The sequence below is a fragment of the Saccostrea cucullata genome, unplaced genomic scaffold, assembly GCF_032062105.1.
Source record: "Saccostrea cucullata isolate Sc308-1 unplaced genomic scaffold, CSIRO_AGI_Scuc_v1 ctg33, whole genome shotgun sequence".
NCBI lineage: Eukaryota > Metazoa > Mollusca > Bivalvia > Ostreida > Ostreidae > Saccostrea > Saccostrea cuccullata.
Window position 1 is genome coordinate 660,739 of NW_026936019.1, and position 22,677 is coordinate 683,415.

The 22,677-nt window shown below is 32.6% G+C and overlaps 3 protein-coding genes across 6 annotated transcripts; 2 read left to right on the top strand and 1 right to left on the bottom strand.

Annotated features, from left to right (window-relative positions):
- Positions 1 to 281: 281 nt before the first annotated feature.
- On the bottom strand, positions 282 to 2,898 carry LOC134244618 (acyl-coenzyme A thioesterase 13-like). The gene is made up of 4 exons (XM_062726880.1): positions 2,721 to 2,898; positions 936 to 1,120; positions 559 to 707; positions 282 to 436 (listed from the first exon to the last, which is right to left on the bottom strand). The coding sequence occupies exons 1-4, from the start codon at positions 2,814 to 2,816 to the stop codon at positions 417 to 419; spliced, it is 450 nt and encodes a 149-aa protein (XP_062582864.1). The 5' UTR covers positions 2,817 to 2,898; the 3' UTR covers positions 282 to 416.
- Positions 2,686 to 11,260, top strand: LOC134244616 (probable thiopurine S-methyltransferase). Of its 2 annotated transcripts, XM_062726878.1 has the most exons (10): positions 2,686 to 2,703; positions 2,886 to 2,961; positions 4,681 to 4,794; positions 7,773 to 7,865; positions 8,726 to 8,855; positions 8,972 to 9,024; positions 9,228 to 9,302; positions 10,127 to 10,212; positions 10,462 to 10,506; positions 10,880 to 11,260. In XM_062726878.1, the coding sequence occupies exons 2-10, from the start codon at positions 2,933 to 2,935 to the stop codon at positions 10,990 to 10,992; spliced, it is 738 nt and encodes a 245-aa protein (XP_062582862.1). In that variant the 5' UTR covers positions 2,686 to 2,703; positions 2,886 to 2,932; the 3' UTR covers positions 10,993 to 11,260. The 2 variants fall into 2 exon arrangements, with proteins under 2 accessions (XP_062582862.1, XP_062582863.1); XM_062726879.1 differs by lacking the exon at positions 2,686 to 2,703 and having other exon boundaries at positions 2,871 to 2,926.
- Positions 11,261 to 14,496: 3,236 nt separating this feature from the next.
- Positions 14,497 to 19,527, top strand: LOC134244572 (probable thiopurine S-methyltransferase). 3 transcript variants are annotated; one of them, XM_062726826.1, is made up of 9 exons: positions 14,497 to 14,633; positions 15,094 to 15,181; positions 16,441 to 16,533; positions 18,100 to 18,229; positions 18,404 to 18,456; positions 18,670 to 18,744; positions 18,972 to 19,057; positions 19,264 to 19,308; positions 19,397 to 19,527. In XM_062726826.1, exons 2-9 carry the CDS (start codon positions 15,105 to 15,107, stop codon positions 19,510 to 19,512), a joined length of 675 nt encoding a protein of 224 aa, XP_062582810.1. In that variant the 5' UTR covers positions 14,497 to 14,633; positions 15,094 to 15,104; the 3' UTR covers positions 19,513 to 19,527. The 3 variants fall into 3 exon arrangements, with proteins under 3 accessions (XP_062582810.1, XP_062582811.1, XP_062582812.1); XM_062726827.1 differs by having other exon boundaries at positions 14,500 to 14,629; XM_062726828.1 differs by lacking the exon at positions 14,497 to 14,633 and adding an exon at positions 14,834 to 14,930.
- Positions 19,528 to 22,677: the final 3,150 nt, after the last annotated feature.

A 22,677-nucleotide genomic window follows, 5' to 3' on the forward strand; every position in this document is an offset into this window, starting at 1 on the left:
TATAATCATCAATATTCGATTGATATGCAAAATTTCCAAAAGTCCCATGAAGTTATCCAGTGCAGCCATTATATGTAATTGACGAATTTCTAAATATAAGATGATATTGTACCATGTTGTACGGAACACTTATAATTATACACATGTACCTGTGGGTAGTCATTAATGATACAAGTCCGCTTTTGAGCAATTCAAAATGTGCCAGACTCCGCTGAAAGTTAGCACATTTTGAATTGCACGGGTCGGATAATGAAAATCAGAAATACACCAGATATTTAAAGTATATTTTAATTTTATTTCATGTAAAAAGCACAAACAAAATGAGTATATTGTCCTCTTTATATATGTCGTACTGGTCACCACGTTAGAATTTTTCCGGCGGAATTCAATATAACTGCTCCGTTTGTTTTTTGTACTCATAGCTTGGATCCCGGCTCTATAAAAGAATTGAATGAAATAGAAGTGAAAACATTTAATTTATTATTGTTAAACATCAAGTTTCCTGAAATTATTGAAGTGATTAATAATACAGTGTAGTCAAGACGATTTTCTCCTCACCCATAATGAGTTTGGTGTGATTTCCCTGCGCCAACAAGTCGCCATTTTTGGAGCGTATTTCCGCGGATAAGAAGGCCACTCGTCGACCACATTTCACTGTTTTTGCATCAATCTCAATTATCTCTCCGACTCTAGCGGGCTTTATAAACCTTAATAGAAAATGGTATATTGAATGCAATTTTAACTTATAATATCTTTTTTTATTCATCAATCAACTACAAAGTGGAAAAAAATTAAGAACAAAAATTATGCTCAAGAGAAATAAAAAAAAAAATTTCATCTCAAAATTGCATTTTAAGTATTTTAGTTGTTTAACTGAAAAAACTGCTAATAATAATAAATAGAAACGATTTTTTTTACAAGCCTAGGACTGTTACCGTAGTGACAAGTCAATGCTGGCGCTATTTCTGTCCCTGAGTTTGGTGTGGAGAGCCCAGGAAGTGACGGCATCAACTAACAGTGACATCATACCCCCGTGTAAAGTCCCGTGACTATTTCTGTGTTCCTCTGTCACCTCAAACTCACATGTTATATTTCCTCCGCCTCCTGCCACAACAGAGATCTGAAGTAAACATGAATATCTGATATCACTATGACACATAAGAGGCTGTCTTATTCAGACAACTCTATAATAATGATATATTGAGGCAAAAAAATATATTAGTTTATCTTGATTATATCATTAATCGATATGGGGTTTTCCCCTCGAATTTCAATAAGATAGGGGTTTCAAGGCAGACATAGGATAAAATGTCTTGACACCAGTTGTTAGAAGAAAATTAAAAGACACGAACCCATTCGTCCTCTGGATACTTTTGCTCTCAGCAAACGAGCATTAATATTAATTATAAAACTATTTCTTGATATTGTCGTGTCGTTTTTTACACGCACAGCGGGTGCCCGGTCTACAGGGGATGCCCTCTCCTCCTAGGCACCTGAGTCCACCTCTGATTTTAGTTAATTTTTTGGGTCAGTTTTTTGCTCTGATCCCAATTTCATTTAAATGTATTGTTTGGACGTTCGAGTTTGATTACCTATCGTTGTCTGCATATTACCTACGAAGTGCACCCCGTTATTAGCAGACCTCTTTTTGTACTCATATGAAGCAGAATTTGTTCAAAATCGTATGAGTGAAAAGAAGAAAACGCTTGATGTGGCCTTCAACTCCACATTTAGATATATCGGCGACTTATTGTCAATTAGCAATGGTGATTTCCATTCTTATTTCGATACGATATATCCTGGCGAGCTTGATGTAAAAGATAGCACAGAGTCTGACACATTCTGTTTCATATTTAGATGTTTTACTTGAAAAAGACATTAATGGTAGTCTAACAATCCAGCGCTATGATAAAAGGGATGATTTTAACTTTTCTATCGTCAACTTCCCTTACTTATGCAGCAATATATCTTCATCACCTGCATACGGAGTTTATTTATCGTAGTTGATTCGATACGCAAGTTCTACGTATGAACAATTTCTTAAACGAGATAAGTTATTGACAAACACGTTAATGAAACAAGAATATCAGCAGTCTCGTTTAAAGTAATAATTTCGTAAGTTCTATGATCGATACAATGACCTTGTCAGCAAATACAATTTATAATTGAGTCAAATGCTGGCTGACATTTTTATACTAATTTAGTCCATTATTTCTACATTGACTTGACGACGGATTTTTCCCCCCGATCATGACAAGGAGCACAACGGCGGATGCGACCGGTCGGCGGGGGATGCTGACTCCTCCATGGCACCTGATCCCACCTCTGGTGTTTCGGAGGTCCATGTTTACTCTGCTCCTATTTTACATTGTTTTATGGACTTTTGATCGTGAATATACTGTTCATTATCACCATATTTTTCATACATTTCTACTGTACAACTATATCTATAAAACAAAAGTAGAAATATTGGAGACCTCATCGTATTCGTATACTTCGTATTTATAGGCAAACTTAACTGAACTTTAAAAGGGTGAAGATAGCGAACTGAGCTCTGTTACAGAAATTATCATATAATATGTGTCATTAAATTTGTTGCATGCATTGATGCAATTCATATTTATTCGTTAGAACGGATGCAATTTAAACCCCTGAGTTATCCTAGTCATTGTGTGAAAACGGTCTGTCAAAAATCAGAACGAGGTAAGTCAGACACTCACCGATTGAATTATATTTTCAAATCTCTTATGTCCAAAGACTCTTCCTCGAACAACTTCTTTAGCGATTGCTAACCCCTCATCTTCCACATCCTTCATCCTCTCATTATTTCATTTCGTTTGCTATTTTGTATTAATTGTATTCTACAGAGTTGTCTCTCTTGCTAGATTATACAAGTTGGATAGGTCGTGCACAACGCTCGCTTTATGTTTATATGGTTCTTTCGGCGACCAGACTTATCAGGTACGTGTAAGAGATTTTTATGTGAAATCTAAATAAGTTATCAGTGCTTCAGAGTATAAATGCATCGATTTTTAAAACTATTTAAAGTTTATATGTAATATTACTCGTACATCATCACGATGTTTGTTTATCTACGGAGGGTGATTAGTGCCATAACGAATATATAAAAGACTACAATAAAAAATAGGGAGATAATAAACGTTAATCAAATTCAAAGTCCATGTAAGGACAGATTCAGATACAAACAATTTTTTTTCTTTGGAGAAGACATCTTTGGTAATGACACTGCATGTTCAAGGCTTATAATACATGCAGATCCTTTTGGGTCCGTTCTTTTTCTTCACCTATACTTTTGCAGATAAACAGGCACTCTTGAAAAAAGCTTTTTAGTATACCTCTTTTAATCTTTTAAGTTAACCATGGACTTCTCCTGCCTAGTGGATAGATGGATAAGTACATGTACATGCATCTATCCTGTGATTAAAATTGGAATATGATAAATAAGAAAAGATATTTATTGCACAAACAGCATGGAGAAAAAAATTCATGTTCTGAAATGTCAGAAACATGAGTTTTGAGATTGCAACTTTTAGTTGGAATTTCCTAACGTCTGTCAACATGGTCAATACCCAATATTCGAAATTAAAAAGTGAATATATAAAGTATAAGATCAATTCTAAAAAGTATAAAAGAAATCTTGCAAACAATAAAAAAAATTTAAACACGCGAACACCCGGAAATGGTGAATATTTTCGACACTATTGTTGGTCAGACGTAAGCAATATTCCTATCGCGGTACATTGTTTATGTTCACACGACGGATAGACCTATGAACGGAATATTTTTTTTTTATTTTGATATTTACACAAGTTTAATTAAAAATACTCTGTAGTTTTACTCTGTGTTCTTATCTTTAATTTTACTTTTTTTTTAATATTAAAACGATATTTCTTTATGATTTTATTTTCTTCATTAGATATCGCTGAAAGTATAAATAAATAAATTTTATATTGAAATATTTCAATTATTTCAAGTAGTTTCATTCAAATTAAGACACTAAACACGGAATGCTGACCATGATCACCAGACACAGACTTCCTGTGTAATGCTACGTGTATATAGATTTTTGACATCTTGAGTATTGGAGGTCTCCAGGTAAATAACATTAGTACTACTAAGACTACTAAGACTCCCCCTTCTCAGGTTACCGTACGGTAAAAAAATTGGGTCTTGAACTATAGAGTTTCGGTAGCATCTTTCACTCACAATCCATCGCAATTTCTATGGGAACCAATTGCGTCCCTTTATAAAGAGACATATTTTTGTATTCATATAAAGCAGAATCTATTCAAAAACTTCTTCATGAGAAGAAGAAAAAGTTGTGGCCTTCAAATCGACATTTTGATGTTATCAATATTAACAACAGTGATTTCGAATATATGTCAACTCGAAATATCCCAATGAAGTTGAAACAAAATAAACCACGGAGTATGAAACATTTGTTTTATATTTGGATATTTTTCTGGAAAATGATGTTAATGGTAACCAAACAACAAATATTAATGATAATTGCGATAACTTTAACCTCTCTATCACCATGGCAGCTTCCTTCATTCATGTATCAATATAGGAGTATCCTTATCATCTTCATATAGAGTTTATATGTAAACATGCTTCGATTTGACAACATGACTTACATATTAACTATGATTTATACAGAACATTTCTCCGCCTTGTCATGAGTGAGCCTGAATTTACTAAGGTATCACAGGATTTCTGGAAGGAAAAATGGGATACAGGAAAAATCGGATTTCATAGGTCACACGTCGACTCGTAAGTAGGATTCTTTCAGCAACACAACTTTTGGCATTTAACATTAACTATTAGCATTTTCTCTTTACAATAACCGCGAAAAACATTGCAAAAAAAGTTTATCCACCCATGAAGCATTAACGAAGCACATGCCTTTTAATCGTTTCATGTCAGAACTTACGGGATTAGGACAAAAATGGAGAAATACATAGGAAATTTTGAAAAATATGTCGTTTAATTATGTTTTTCAAGTTTTTTTTTTAGGTCACCTGAGTCACTCAGGTGACCTATTGCTATCCGTTTTCGTCCGTCGTCGTGCGTCGCGTGTTGTGTGTTGTGTGTCGTGCGTCGTGTGTTAACATTTGAACATTTTCAGCTTCTTCGTGGAAACCGCTGAACCAATTTCAACCAAATTTGGTATACAGCATCAATGGGTGAAGGAAAACATAAATTGTGAATTTTATGGTCCCCGCCCCCCTGAGGCCTGAGGGGTGGGGCCAAAACCACAAAAAAATAATGAATCTTCAAAAATCTTCTTCTCTACTTGTGGACATCAAGCAGTCAAACTGTTGGTATGAATGTAATGAGCATTGAGTCCTCTACCAAAATTGTGAAAATTATGGCCCCAGGGTCAGGGGTTCTAGTGCTAGGGCGGGGCTATATAGATTATATAGTGAAAATGCATTATTTCTTTGAAAATCTTCTTCTCTGCTCCTGGATATTAAATGAACTAACTAAGTACATAGTTATGATAAGCAAGAGTGGCTCTACCAAAATTGTGAATTTTATGGCCCCAGGGTCAGGGTTTCTGGTGTTAGGGCAGGGCTATATAGATTATATAGTGAAAATGCATTATTTCTTTGAAAATCTTCTTCTCTGCTCCTGGGTATTAAATAAACTAACTAAGTACATAGTTATGATGAGCAAGAGTGGCTCTACTAAAATTGTGAATTTTATGGCCCCAGGGTCAGGGGTTCTGGTGTTAGGGCGGGGCTATATAGATTATATAGTGAAAATGCATTATTTCTTTGAAAATCTTCTTCTCTGCTCCTGGGTATCAAATAAACTAAGTAAGTACATAGTTATGATGAGCAAGAGTGGCTCTGCCAAAATTATGAATTTTATGGACCCAGGGTCAGGGGTTCTGGTGTTAGGGCGGGGCTATATAGATTATATAGTGAAAATGCATTATTTCTTTGAAAATCTTCTTTCTGCTCCTGGGTATTAAATGAACTAAGTAAGTACATAGTTATGATGAGCAAGTGTGGCTCTACTAAAATTGTGAATTTTATGGCCCCAGGGGCAGGGGTTCTGGTGCTAGGGCGGGGCTATATAGATTATATAGTGAAAATGCATTATTTCTTTGAAAATCTTCTTCTCTGCTCCTGGGTATTAAATAAACTAACTAAGTACATAGTTATAATGAGCAAGAGTGGCTCTACTAAAATTTTGAATTTGATGGTCTCAGGGTCAGGGGTTCTGGTGTTAGGGCTGGGCTCTATTGATTATATAGTGAAAAAAACAGTTCTTTGAAAATCTTCCTCTCTGCTCCTGGGTATTAATAAAAATAAACTAAATTAGTATATAGTTATAATGAGCAAGAGTGCCTCAACCTCATTTGTAAATTTCATGGCCCCTAGCTGTGTCAGGGGTTTACCCATTTTGCGTATGTGGAGTCTTTTGATTCATGATAGTGAAAATACTTTAATTCTTTGAAAATCTTTTTGTTTGCACCTGGATATTATGCCAATGATCTAAGTATATATATCTATGATGAAAAAAGGTGCCTCTATCAAATGGTTAATTCCATGCCCCATGGGTCAGGGGTAGGGGGGGGGGTGTTACATGTAGATAGTCTGAAAATAAATTAATGCTTTGAAATCTGCTCTTGAGTATTAATCAACCATTTATGATGAAATAAAATTTATGATAAAATTTCGAAAATTTTGAAATAAGTGGCCTCAGGGTCAGTGGTTCCTTTGGGATGGGGTGCACAACTGGTTATAAGTTGGAAGAGCATTTTTTCTTTGTTACTCTGATCTACCTCTGGGTATTAAGTAACTAGAGTAAGTAAGCTAAGTGTATAGTTATGATAAGCAATGGTGCCTCTTTCAAAAGTGTGAATTTTATGGCCTCTGGTTTAAAACATGAACCAAATTCAATTGTGTGAAAGTTGTTGCATGATACTCAGGTGACCTATAAGGCCCGTGGGCCTCTTGTTTTTTTAACAATTGGATGACAAATTTATTTATATTTGTGCTTCTTGTATAAACGCATTTCTTAAACTGTTTGTTTGAACTATACATTCATTCATTATCATCGTTGCGAACATTTCATAAACCGTATACAGAAACAGGAATTCGAAAAAAAAATCAAAGTACTCAGAAGTACAGAGAGCCTGGCTCATTTACAGAGTAGAATGGATTTCTTACATGAATCACGTTTATATTCTGACGAAAAAATTATTTTAAAACTATCAATATAAATGATAAGACACTGACAGTGAGTCTTTCAATCCTAATACCACGGTCCGATTTTGTCAGAATCAGAATTAATCTGGTACCGCAGCTGAATGTAAACAAACAGGCCAGTCTGGTTCCCCCTCCTGCTTTACCTCGTATGTGTAGAGAACTACGGTAACACTGATTATCAAAAATCCTTACGCTAATAAACTTTGACTTATGAAGTTTTCAAAGTCATTACTACTAATGTTTATTTTATATAGATAAAACTTCGTTTTATTTTTGTTGCTTTATTTAGCGTTTGTATTATCTCAAATGCGGTTGAGAGTAAGAACTATATTTTTGCACGTAACTTTGAAATGGCGACTTTGGGGTTAACATCCTGCTTTGAACAGGATCACATAAGCCGGCAATTGCTCTTTGAGCAATAAGCCCGGCTAATGATGAATGAAAGAATTGTATGAACATAGAAAACGCGTTCTTTCATTTCTGTTCAGCGTTTTTTTTTTTAATACATTTATACATTTAAACTCACAGGTTATTGGAAAAGCATATAGACAAACTCATCAATGGCAGAGAGAACATACAGATTTTCTTTCCGTTATGTGGAAAGGCTCTAGACATGAGACGGTAACGATTATTCTTATTTATTAAGCACTGAATATAATATCCTTATAGAACCGATGTATTAATTTAGTTTAAGAAGTATTTTATTCATAATATACAAAGAGGTTTACAATATGAATATGGATTGAACAGCAGGCCAAGGGCCTATATTAGTTCTCTCCATTTGAGATCAAGGTACATTTAAAGTACTATACATATTTTAAGTTCCACAAAGCATGTATTATAAATTAATATTGAGAGAATTATAGAGAGTACATAACTGAAGAAAAATTGAGGGGAAAAATGCGTAAAGAAAACAATAAAATAAATTTAAAACAAACAAAAAATGATGGAAAAAACAAACAAAAAATTAAGTAATAAGAATGGAGGGGAAGGCTCAGACCCATACTTGTATGTTTATGTGTACTTTCAACTTAAAGGTCAAGATTGAAAGACATGCTGCATATTATTTAATAAATTTTCTAATTCTAAAATCTTTACGTGTTTTTTTTAAAAATAAAATTATGAACTTGTTCAAATAACAACATATTTTCTCTAAGAGGTAGACAATAATAACCTGATAAAACAATATTGACATCTCTTGGTATGTCATGTATTACCGATGTATTATCAACATCAAAATAAATCCAACTATATTTTTATTGCTCTTGATTTGCATAACATATATTTCTGAAATATTTTTTACGCAGTAATGTACATAATTGTAATTGCTATAGAATAATATTTCTTTTTGTATTTAAAAAAAATCATTTAAAAAAAAAAGAACAGCAGAACAGTGTTATAGGTTTAAAATAGAGCTTTAAAAATTATTTAGCAATTAGGCTTGTTTTTATTATTTTTCTTAAATATTTAATTTTTGCAAGCTTATGGGACCTGGGACACACCGTTATAGGCGTAGAAACGGTCAGAAGTGCTCTGGAGGACTTTTTTGAGGAACAGTCTATCAAGTACACAGTTACTGATCTGACTGACGGGGAAGGGGAGCTTTTTATCGTAAGTCAGCAAGAATGAAATAATAAAATGTCACAACTTATTATTCAACAATAAAACTAGCTATGCATCAGTCCTAAATTCGCACATTGGCATATACTAGTACTCCTTCATTACAGAGTGAAGATAAAAGAATAAAATTATATTGCTGCGATTTGTTTAAATTCAACAGGTACGAGTATATATTATTTTGTTCATTTTTTTTCATTTTGGAAACAAATATGAAATACTACAGTATCTATTTAATTACAAAATTGGCCACGTTAGCTAGTAAATCTGGCACTGTTCAAAACTTTTTAATGGAAAATGAGTATATTATATTTTTTGGATTTCAAGAGGAAAATTTACATATTTTTTAAAATGTGCTTATTTCAGGGAACGTGAGGGTTTAATGAACGCTGTCTGGGATAGGGGGTCCATGGTGGCCATCAACAGAGAGGACAGATCACGGTAATCATATTTTATGAGTTAAACAAAAAAATGTTATTTAATATTTTCTGTCAAATAAATAGTACTAAAATCAAAACCTATTTTATTAAGTTATTTTTTTTACTCTTAATAACTCTATGATATTAAAACAATCAGTTTGGAACTGCAAGAAAAGCACCGATTGTACTTCCTTGTGATTTTTCAGAGCAATAAATGTTACTTTCTCTTTCTCCTCTCTAGAGATAGATAATGGTAGATAAAGTTTTCGGGTTAAGAGAATTTCTTGGCTAGCATATCTCCTTTCTCAGTGAAAAAATATCATTATCAACACATGATAACATCATATACGAGCGAAGTAACGTTTGCAATTATCAATATCTTCGTCAATTATGACATTTTGAATTTTGAAGTAGTTTTTAAGCGTAGGGAAAAGTCTTTAAAAATGAAAGATCGATCATAATTTTTAAACCATATTTCAAAAAACGAAAAGATATTTTGTTTCATGTATATGAAAGTATATCATTTAGGGCTTTGCCTTGGGAAATATTATCAGTAGAGGGGGGCTGGATTATTGCTTTCTTTCATCCATGTTAAACTTTTAACTGTTTTCTTATTGCAAAACAAGTAAAATTCACAGAAATACAAATATTTATAACAATGAATTAGATTTTAAAGCTCCAGGATTAGCTAAATTGACTAACACACATAAAAACAGTGATATATATTTTTAATTTTTTCTTAAAAAATTAATTTCAAATAAAAGTTCTTTTTAAATATTGAAAACGGCAAGAAAAGAATGCTTACTTGATTTTCCACTTCTCTTATTTCACTGATGTGTATGACAGGTACGCAGAAGTCCTCGTAAGTCTCCTGTCCCCCGATTGTCGTTATTTGTTAGAAACACTGGAATATGACGAGACTAAATATCCAGGTAGGTCTAGTACTAAGTCTAGTCATTTTTCTTGTTGTCTATGTTCCTTTGATACTGTAGGAAAATTTGTATTCTATCGAGAAAAATTATTGTGTTGATGTCTGATACACTCTGGCTGTGTGATTTTTAATAATGACATAATTGCAGTTTACCTCAGGATAAATTTTAGAAATACTTCAATGGTAAATTTTTATATCCAAAAATTATAACACCAGAAAACAATTCCTTTTTGAATTTCATTTATTTTAGGACCGCCATTTTATGTATCGGATCAACAAATTTACGACCTGTTTGGTGAGTAATCTAACGATAAATTGAAATCATACAAATTAATTTCTTTCATTTTTTTGTGTCATTTTGAATAAAGTTAGAGGCTGGTGCGTTCGAATTAATTTTTATTAAGAAAACAATCTTTTTTCAGCAAGTAATGTTTTTCTATGTACTGTCCTCTGCCAAAAAAAAAAAATATTTTTCAATTAAAATTTGTAAATTATTTGTACATTTTAATTGAAAAAATCATATTTTTGTATAGGACAGTGCTATACTCATATTCAATTTGTATTTTAAATGTTTTGGAGAAATGAAGTTAATTAGAAAGACAGTTGCTTATCTCATCTTAAAATTTCCAGTATATAAAGAATTGAAAAATAAAAGTCGTATATTAAAGGTGAAAAGATGAACATAACCAAGCTAGAAAGAGTGGACGCCTTTGAAGAAAGACACAAAGCATGGGGAATAGACAGTTTGCACGAAAACTTGTTTTTGTTGACTTTGAAGTGAAATGATTAACCACTCAGTGGACGCTTTACAAAAGAAAGACCAATTTGGTGCTAAAATTATACTCAGTGAAACTATATGTTATCTCTGTAATTGGAAATTATGTAGAAAATGGTGTCTGCCTTTAGTTTCTACTTTTGAGTACAATATGGAAGCTTAAGATATTTTGTAAGCAGTTATTTATATTCTTTTTTTTTCCAGTTGCATAAATCACTGATTTTCTGATATCATATGTATAAAGACAACCACTTTTTTAATAAAAAGAAATCTTTTCTCTTTTCTTGTCAAATGTCATTTAAAAATTATTTGTTAAAAGACATTTTGATTGTACACACAGCTAATCCATAAGTGATAGTTTCTGATTGACAATATCTGTTTAGATCAAATCTTCAAACAATTATACGCACAAATATTATAAAAATGTTATAGAAAGGATGCTTGAGTTTCTTATTGACAATATATGTAGTCTTTGGAGATCAAAACTTCCAACAATCTGTCAGAATTTCAATTAGCAGACGTAGTATTCACATGAAGCAGAAATTATTCAAAAACCTCTACATGAAAAGAAGAATCTCTCGGTATGGCCTTTAATTCAACATCAGACAAATCGATTACTTCGATTCCTTCAATTATGCAATAATATTCTCTTATCATCTACATATGGGTTTTTTTTATCTCTCAGTTGATTCCAATACGCAAGGGCATTCCCACATATGAGCAAATTCTAAAATGAGGTTATGGTATTTACAAACAAGTTGATAAAGTAATGATATCAATTAACAGTCTTGTTTTAAGTCATTTCGTAAGTCTAAATGGTCGAAACAGTCACGTCAGAAAATACTATCTTTCATTAAGTCAAATAATGATTGATATTTTCATATAAGTTTGTTCCAAAAATGAAAAACGTTTGCTGATCACAATTAATACACGATGGGTGTGAGCGGTCGGAAGGGGAGGAATGTACACTCCTTCATGGCACCTTATCCCATCTTTGATTTAAGCGGTTCATGTTTGCTCTGTACCTGATTTGTAATGTATGAATGGACTTTTCAGATTGAATACTATTCATTGTCTCCATATATTTCATTGCTTTTGAAAGGACGGTTGTGAATCTGATAATTTCGAGGCTATTAAGCTATAAATAAAGAAAGAGATGTTGTATTTTAAAGGTGAAGTGATGAATATATCCAAGTTAGAAAGAATGGACTTTTTGCCAGAATGACACGGAACTTTGAAAAAAGATATTTTACACGAAAACCTGTTCTCGTTGACTTTGATGTGAAATATAAAACTATGACATTAGAACCTTTACAAGGGAATGACAGTTTGATGCGTTTCGAAGGCTCAAGTGAGCTTTTCTGATCACATTTTGTCCGGCGTCCGTCTAGCTGTCTGTCTGACCGTCTGTCTGTAAACTTTTCACATTTGCAACTTCTTCTCAAGAACCACTGGGCCACTTCAACTTTACTTGCCACAAAGCATCCTTGGGTAAAGGGGATTCAAGTTTGTTCAAATGAAGGTTCAGACCATCTTTCACGGGGAGATAATTGGGAATTAGTGAAAAAGGAATGGCATTTTTTAAAAAATCTTCTTCTCAAGAATCACTAGGCCAGGAAAGATAAAACGTATATGGAAGCATCCTCAGGTACATGTAGTATAGATTCAAGTTTGTTAAAATCATGACCCCCGGGGTAGGGTGGGTCACAATGGACGATCAAAGTTTTACATAGGAATACAGTTTATATAGGGAAAATCTTTAAAAATCTTCTTCGCAAGAACCACTGCGGCAGGAAAGATGACACTCATGTAGAAGCATCCGTAGGTAATGTATATTCAAGTTTGTTCAAACATGACCCCTTGGGGTGGGGTGGGGCCACAATGGAGGCCCAAAGTTTCACATTAAAATAAATAGGAAAATATTGTTAAAATCATCTTCTCAAGAACAGCAAAGCCATGATTGATCATATGTACATGTATATAGAAGCATTCTCAGTTTGTGTAGATTCAATTTGTCTACTTCATGACCCACAGGGGTAGGGTGGGGCCACAATGAGGGATCAAAGTTTTACATTGACATATAAATGAAAATAGCGTTGAAATCTTCTCAAGAGCATTAAAACCATAAGTGTTCATATTTATATGGAAGCATCCTCATTTATGTAGATTCAAATTTGTTTGATTTTGACCCCTGGTGTAGGATGAGGCCACAATGGGTGATCAAAGTTTATCATTGGAATACATGGGAAAATTTTTTTTTAATACTTCTTTCTAAGAACTGCAAAGCTTATGATTGATCATATCAGAATGGAAGCATCCTTATGTATTGATTCAAGTTCATTCAGTTTATGACCCGAGGTGTTGGGTGGGCTACAATGGTGATCAATGATTTATCTTTTTTCTCAAGAACATAAAAACCATGATTAGTCATATTGATATGAGGCATCCTCAGGTAGTAAAATATGAAATTGTTCAAATGAGTCCCCCGGTGGTAGTGCTGGGCTACAATAGGGGTCAAATTTGTGCAAATAAATACCCTGTTATAGAAAAAATTTACTGCTCTAGAACAGCAAAGCCATTTGTTATATTGATATGGAAGTATAATCAGGTAATTTAAATTTCATCCCCTCCTCTCCCCCAATTCATGTAAACTCTTCAATACTGAACTGATTTTGCTCTATTTCTAGCCAATGTGCTCAGGAGAGCGATGTGACCCATTGGCCTCTTGTGCTAAAATTACTTTCAGTGAAGTAACATGTTGTCCCAGTAATCAGAAATTATGTAAACAAATTGTGTCTGTTATTAATACATTGTGTATCCACATTTGGGTACCATCTGAATGGTTCGTTAATTTTTGTAAGCATTTTTTTTGAATTTTTTTTTTAAAATCGTTTAAGTCATTGATTTTTAACTTCAGAGACAATCACTATTTCAATATAAAAAGAACTCATAATTTGCTACCCTTGTCATTGGTCATTTGGAAACTTATTCTGCTATTTTTTAAATAGTATATTGGTTCTTTTTATAGATCAACTCTTCAAACAATTATACACACAAGTATTCCAAAGTTGTTATTGAAATATGCTAGACTTTCTGAATGACAATATGCACATATATTATAGTCTTTAGAATCAAGTCTTTCAAAAATTGGTCAGAATTGCAATGTTTACCAATTGGCAGACATATTTTTATATTCATTTATTCAAAAACAACATGAAAGAAAAATTAAAAAATTAAATTGAACAGTTTTTTTTAAAGTCTTATAATTATGTAAAGTTACAAAACAAAGAGAAATATCTCTTAACTGATCAAAAAGAAGCCATACATGCCTTTAATGATCCATCGTGTTTTTTTTAAAATTATTATATCGTAGGAATCAGGTAAATATGTGATAGTTGTAGGAATTTTATGGAACTAAATTCAAATAATGACTATATATATGCGTCAATTCATGTACAGGGATTCCTTGTTGAAGGGACGGTGAAACTTGACCATGCATGTTTTTTAATTTTTTGTTCCTGATTGGTTTCCATAAAAATATTGTCAGTCGAGTATCTGGTCATAAAGTAATAAATTACAAAAAGGAACAGCAAACATAAAGTTATCTAGTATCTGGACGTCAGAGGTCAACTTTATTTCATTGGTAAGTCTTGCGTTAACTTACAAATAAATGCGCATTTTTAGTTGTTTAATTATTTACTTTTATGTAAACAGTGATTGTTTTGTCCTAAATTGTGACTTATAAATATTAAAGTCGCTTTGTTGAAACGTTGATTGCAACTAGAAGTTGATATTTGGTTTAGAATTGAACATTATTTTATCTGAATAGCCTGAAAAATATTATGAAAGGGACCATGATGTACCCAACATAAGAATGGAAGGAAACCCATTCGGCTTTCCTTGTTATGGAGGATTAAATGTATCATAAATAAACTGAACTACATGTATATGTACATGCTCCACTCTTGTAAAAATGCCGTCGTTGTTATGCGTCATTGATTTTTTTAAAATTTATCCAAATAATGTATATATATTACAATATGCTAATTACCTGTATGTTTACTTTTCACTAATAAATCATTTTTGTAATTTGTATTTTCTTGCAAGCAATCAAAGACATGGCAGAGCAGGCTTACGATTGGTTAAAGGCATGGGATGAAAATGATATTGGTTTTCACAGAGAAAACATCGATGCGTACGTTGCTTTTATTTAGAGTTAGCATTCCATATTTTGTCATTAACTGTTTATAGATCACCTGAGAACAAAAACAGCAAAGGTATGATTGTTTTTTTTTTCTATATGGAAGCATTCTCAGATTGTGTAAATTGAGATTTAAATCATGAACCCTGGGATTTAGCCTCAATGGGCGATCAACTTTTTGAAAACTTAAGGTATAAATATTTTTTTTCTTCAAAATCTTCCTTTTAAGAACGACAAAGACACGTTTGTTCATATTTATAATATATGTATTATAAAGTGTCTTAAAAGTTTGAAAATTTCATTTTAATTAGTTCATAATTTTTAGCTCTACTGGTCAGAGACCAGAAGAGCTTATGCGATAGTAAGTAAACAATTTTTCAAAATGCTACTCCTCCTACAGTTTTAGTCTGATTTCAGTATAACTTGGCACACAAGTAGACTACACTAAGATACATAATTCTGTGTATCGGTTTTTGATTTCGATGAACGGTGTTGCCGTGGTTACTAAAAATAGAAATTTCTGTGAAATTCTTTCAAAATGCTACTCCTCCTACAGTTTTGGTCTGATTTCATTATAACTTGGCACACAAGTAGACTACACTAAGATACATAATTCTGTGTATCGGTTTTTGATTTCGATGAACGGTGTTGCCGTGGTTACTAAAAATAGAAATTTCTGTGAAATTCTTTCAAAATGCTACTCCTCCTACAGTTTTGGTCTGATTTCATTATAACTTTAGAATACACTAAGATACATAATTCTGTGTATCGGTTTTTGATTTCAATGAACGGTGTTTTGGTTACTAAAAATAGAAATTTCTGTGAAATTCTTTCAAAATGCTACTCCTCCTATGGTCTGATTTCAGTATAATTTGGCACACAAGTAGAATACACTAAGATACATAAATCTGTATATCGGTTTTTGATTTAGATAAACGGTGTTGCCGTGGTTACTAAAAATAGAAATATCTGTAAAATTGTTTCAAAATGCTACTCCTCCTACAGTTTTGGTCTGATTTCAATATAACTTGGCTTACAAGTAGAATACACTAAGATACATAATTCTTTATATCAAATTTTAATTTTGATGAACTGTGTTGCTGTGGTTACTAAAAATTGAAATGTCTAAAAAAATTTTCAAAATGCTACTCCTCCTACAGTTTTGGTCTGATTTCAAAAAGTTTAAGAACATAAAAATTTCATTATTTATATATTAGTTCATAACTCTTCTCTTTTTTTTTTCTGTTTTACAGATTCCTCTCCAAATATATTGACCGACTGATAAATGGAAGGAAGAATATCAAAATCTTTATTCCTCTTTGTGGCAAAACTGTAGACATTAAATGGTAAAATGTGAAGTAAAAGCATATCAATTTAAATTGTAATAGATAACATTAATATTGTATGTTGTTGGTAAAAATTTCGCCATTACGGCATTAGAAAATCACTGTTAACTGAGACCAACCGATAGTTTCAAAGAAATACATAGATTCATGAAACGAACAGTATACAAACTCAAAAGTCCGTTAAAACAATAAAATTACGGATCAGAGAAAACTCGGACCTTTAAAATGATCAGATATGGGATCAGTTGCCATGAAGGAGTATGCATCCCCTGCCGACCGGTCACACCTGTCATTTGTTCCTTGTCATAATCAGGCAAACGGAAAAAAATCTTCAGACGGCTAGTTCACTATGAAAATAATGCTATAACAAATGGTATAAAAACGTAAGTCGATATATATTCGACTCATCAACTTATGCATGATAAAATAAAGTCCAGACTTTTTGACATAATTAACAGCTGCTTTAAAAATGACTTTGTATTACCTTGTCATTGATCCATTTCAAAATATTTTATTAAAAACGTTCAGAATGTACACACAAGTATACTGTACTTTGGAGTTGATATACTAGACCGATGCTCAAGTTTCTGATTAACAATATCTATGTGGTTTTGGGAGACCAGGTCTTCCTACAAACCATTAGAATTCCTAAAACAAGGTAAGTTACAAACAAATTTTGAAACCAAGCTCGTTCAAAGCTATAATTTCCTAAGTTGTATATGGTAGAAATAATGACCTTTTCAGTAAATACCCTGTTATAAGCAGACCAATTTTTTTTTTATTTACATGAAGCAAAATTCTTTAAAATCTAACAAGGGAAAAGAAAAGAAAAAACACTTGTTGTGGCATTCAACTCGATATATAGATATATCGATGACGTAATGTTAACTGAAAATGTTTTATTTCCATTCTTCTCTCTATACGATATATCCTGGTGAGCTTGGGAGAAAAAATTCCGCTTAGTCCGACACATCAATTTCATATTTTTATAATCACCAACTTCCCTTACTTATGCAGCTATATATCTTCATCTCCTGCAAGCGGGGTTTATCTCTCTCATTTGATTAGATACGCGAGAGCATGCCTCTACGAATGTATGATTCCTAAAACAAGGTAAGTTATTGGCAAACAAATTGATGAAACGAAGATATCAACAGTCTCGTTCAAAGCTATAATTTCCTAAGTTGTATATGGTCGAAATAATGACCTTTTCAGTAAATACAATATATCAAGAAGTCAAATGCTGTCTGAAGTTTTTCATACTAATTGTTAGGCCATTATTTACACAATGTAGAGGGATTATTTTTTCGTGATTTGCCGATCATGACAAGGAGCACACGGCGGATGTGACTGGTCGGCAAGGCATCCTCACTCCTTCATGATATCTTCTCCCACCCTTAATGTTTTAGAGTTCTTGTTTTTTTTTATATGAATGTTTGTTAGCGAATGAAATCGACTTATTAACATAAATGTGTTATAAAAATTATATGAGGACATTCAAAACTTGTCTTCAATAAAAATATCTTGAATATTGAGTTGTAAGCAATTTTCTATTTTATTGACCAGGCTGTGGGAGATGGGTCACACTGTCATAGGTGTAGATCTAGCCAAAAAGGCATTGGAAGAGTTCTTTAAGGAGCAGAACATCAGCTACACTGTATCAAACCTAGCAGAAGGCAAGGGAGAAGTGTTCACGGTCAGTTTAACTTTATATATAACATAATTTACAAAATGTATAAAATGCATAAAAGGTAGAATTTAAAAAATAAATCAAAATTACAGATATATACTTTTTCATGGAGACTTTTTTGTTGCAATGACGAGAAAATAACCGTCAATGAAGAGCAATTATTATATGCTTCTTTTTCAGAGTGAGGACAAGCGAATAAAGTTATATTGCTGTGACCTTTTTAAGTTCAATAGGTAAATATATTTTTATTGCCATTATCGATATCAAATTTATTTCTCAGCATATGAAGCACAGTCAGTATATTTCTTAATTTAAGAAATCAGAGACGAAAAACGTCCAATTTTAAAATATACAGATAACAACTCGAAATGTACATGCATGTAAAAGTAGGTGCTATTTGGAAAAGGAAGCTAAAGATGCATTAACAACACTTCCTTTGTTTTTAGTTCATGCGAGGGGCTGATGGATGCAATATGGGACAGGGGTTCTCTGGTTGCAATCGAAAAAGAGGATAGACGGAGGTATGTTGTATTTAATTCAAAGAAATATACCCGTCATCTGCTGCTGTGTTCAATTCATAATAAAGCAAAAGAATGCCATTATCATTTGTTCATTATTATTGTACAAATAAGTTTTATTCCAATATGCATCTATGGGCAAATATGGATCTTAATGAGAGGTAAAACCAAAGGTTTCATGTAATTTGAATTCTGTGAAAAATGAACTAGCCTTTCCCATGTTTGTACAGGTATGCAGAGCTCATGAAGAGTCTGATGGCAGAGGGATGTCAGTATCTGGCGGAAACTCTGGAATATGATGAAACCAAATTTGGAGGTAAATTCTCATAAAATATGATAAGGACAATTATTTTCTTATTATGCGAACAGATATAAAGAATGCTTGAAACGCCATTATACAATGATATCTATAGAATGTAATTAAAATAGACTGAGCAGTTTTGAGAACTCGCAACAATTTGCTCAGACTTGTGTAATGTTGCGCAATTTAGGTCTAAGGTAATATTTTTTCATATGTTTCAGGACCTCCTCGTATTGTATCGGAGCAAACTATCACAGATCTGTTCGGTAATTATAAAATGTATAACAATAAATTATTATAGTGTGTTCTTTTTGAGGTTATATTGTTTCAGTATGATTAATTTTTATTTTATAGGTGACAAACTAGAAATTACTCATTTAGAGAGGAAGGATATATTTACGCCAGCATTTAAAGAGGCTTGGGGTATTGACAGTTTATTTGAACATCTTTATTTATTTTGTCTTAAGTAATAAATATTTTTTCAAAAATAATTGTTACATTTTATTAAGAGGAGTTTTATGTCCACAAGGGAATCCACAACTGTCTCTACTTCTGTCCGTGAAGATTAGTTTTGTAGAAAATACCCTTTAAGTTTCAAATTTTGACAGTTTACCTGAAAAAGAGACGATCAAGGTAATATTACAACCAAACTTCATTATGAACGTGATGACCTTAACATTTTAATTTTCACATTCCTTACTCATGGAACAATATAACTTCATCACCTGCACATATCAGGATTTATATCTCTCAGTTGATTCAATACGCAATAGCATACTCTACGTAAGATAATTTCTAAAACGAGGTAACTTATTGACAAACAAGTTCATGAAACAAGAATATCGGTAGTCTCATTTAATTTAATCATTTCATAAGTTCTATGGTCAATACAGTGACCTTATCAACAAATACGATTTATCTTTTAGTCAAATACTGACTGGCGTTTAACATATTAATTGTAAGGCCTTATTTAAACAATAAATTGTTGACAAGATTTTCCCGTTATTTCCAAATCATTACAAGGTACACGCGGCGGATGAAACCGGTCGATAATGGATGCTTTCCACGGTATATGATCTCATCTATGGTGTTTTGGAGGTCTGGGTTTGCTCTGTACCTAATTTTTATTGTTTTATGAACTTATGAGCTTGGGTACTGTTCGTTGTCTCCATACATTTTACTCAAGAGGCAAGCTACTGATAGATAGGTTGATGTTACAAGAATTTCAATATCCTTGCTTGATGGTCGTTAGAATGACATTGTTAGCCAATATTATAACCTGTTATTGGGTCATATTTTGGCAGACTTGTGACCGATTGACAGTGCCTACAGCTCGTAGGCACCTGTCCTGTGGGCCATAAAACTTAGATGAGCTCACTTTTGATCTCAGTCTCACTTTTTACACTGTTTATTCCTGTGGAAAAAGTGAGGATGAGATCAAAAGTGAGTTCGTCTAAGTTTTGTGTCCCGCAGGTCAAATCCCATATCTAAAATTTCCGGAGGTCCGTATATATGCCCTATATATATAAACATTTGATAAATTATTTCAACAGATATATATAAGTATTAGGTATACAGGTTTACATTTCCTTGTTGGTTGTATTATTCATTCCAACTCTTCCTGCCTGAAAAGCTGTTAAATTACAATTATTGAGGAATTGATCAAAGATTAATGTTCAATGCAGTTTTCATCGACCTCATATAAGTATGAAAACAAAATATACTACAACGCACTTACTTCAATGATAATACTGTAATGCTTTATTTCATAAATTTTGTTTTAATTTTTAAAATGTAGAGACAATTAATCTATGAAACTAATTTTGTAAAAATAATGTCATATTGTAAATTGGAATTTACTTTCATACGAAATTAAAAAAAAAAATTACAACATTGTTTCAATAAAAAAAATTAAATATGTATTTTTGAAATTCAATTTAAAATAAATTTTAATTGATAATTTTTTTTACTTTAACAGTTTAAATGAACAGTTCTAAAGCAGTAAATTCTTTTGACAGATTTTAAAAAGTTTGTCGTTCAACATACTAGTAATGACAATAAAAAATTTGTACACAGAGGAAATTGTAATAAACGTTGCATTTAATCAAAAGATGCACTTTAAACTCTGACTCTACACACAAGTAGTCTGAGGTTGATATTGAACTATGGCTGAATTTGGTAAACCCCGTTTAAGCAGGATTTTTATGCCCCGTTAATTGAAGATTCGGGGGTATATAGTTTTTCTCTTGTCCGTCCATCTGTCTATCTGTATGTTTGTTTTTCTGTATATCATATCCGCAAGAACATTAACCTTGTCCATAACTTTTGACAAGTCAGAGACATGGCTTTCATATTTTACATGTGCATTCCTTGTCACAAGGCCTTCTTTTGCAAACCGACATATCTGAGCATGACCTTGGGGTTTGTATCATGATGAGGCACAATTTTTCGATCAGTCACCCCACCGCGTGTCCTTGCCATGATCGGGCACAGGGGAAAATCTGTACACATTTCAATGTAAAAATGATGGCCAAACAACTTTTCAAAAAAACATACGCAACAATGTCGTAGTATCAATCAAAGAATATGAGAAAATTTTTAAAATATCCTGTATATCCTTGTATCATCAAAATATTTCTCCATAGCTGGTCTTGTTTAAGAAATTGGTTGTACATAGAATATACTCTTGTTTTGTTTTTTTTAACTGAAAAACAAACATGTAAACCCAATATGCATTTGATAATGGAAAAAAAATAACGATTGAAACGTTTAAGGTCTTAACGTTTATAAAATTTTTGCAGTTAGTATACCATTCATGTCATTCTCTGGTACTCTGTGGTGACTCGAGTTCACACGGATACTATCAATTTAAGTTCAGTTTTTGCATGACGATCTTTTTCGACAGATGCATCCAGCGTAAACAATTCACGTGACTGGTCAACTCATATTATCAACATTGACACAGAAATAGTCTGTTGTTCGAGCAACCAATCAGCGATTAGAAGAAAGTTCCAGCTGTAAAGCTTGTTGTTAGGAGGCGTGTACTATTTACAATGAGCACAGCTGTCAAACTAGATCGTGACGTAACGTAAAACTTCACACTTAACTGCAATCTATAGTAAATATACATGTAATCGTCGTTGAAATGAACTAAATATTGTAAATTTATCAAACGTTGTCGATTTATCTAAATTTGGAAAGGAATTTGAATAGATTCTTGAATGAAAATAAGTCTCTTTATGACGGAGCACAGTGTTTACCCAGTGCTGTTCAAACAGATTGTTACAGGATCTACTCTCCAAAAACTACTTAGATATTGCCAAACAGACATTTAAGCATCGTTCAAATATCAACTTGGTTGTAATTTTGTCTAGAATAAGAATTTTAAACAAAATAATTTTGAAAATAATTAATGACAAGGTTCAAATGTATGTAGATTTATGAGTTCCATTGAAAAAACAGTTATCTATAATGACAGAAAGACTGGTCATTTTGGGTCATTTTGGAATGGTATTATAAAGTTTTGGAAAGTCAAATGTTTTGAAGCATTTTATTGTTGTTGACTTGTCACAACCGCCATTTGCCCTTTGTCATGATTGGATAAACGTAAAAATATACTCACCGTCAATGAAAAC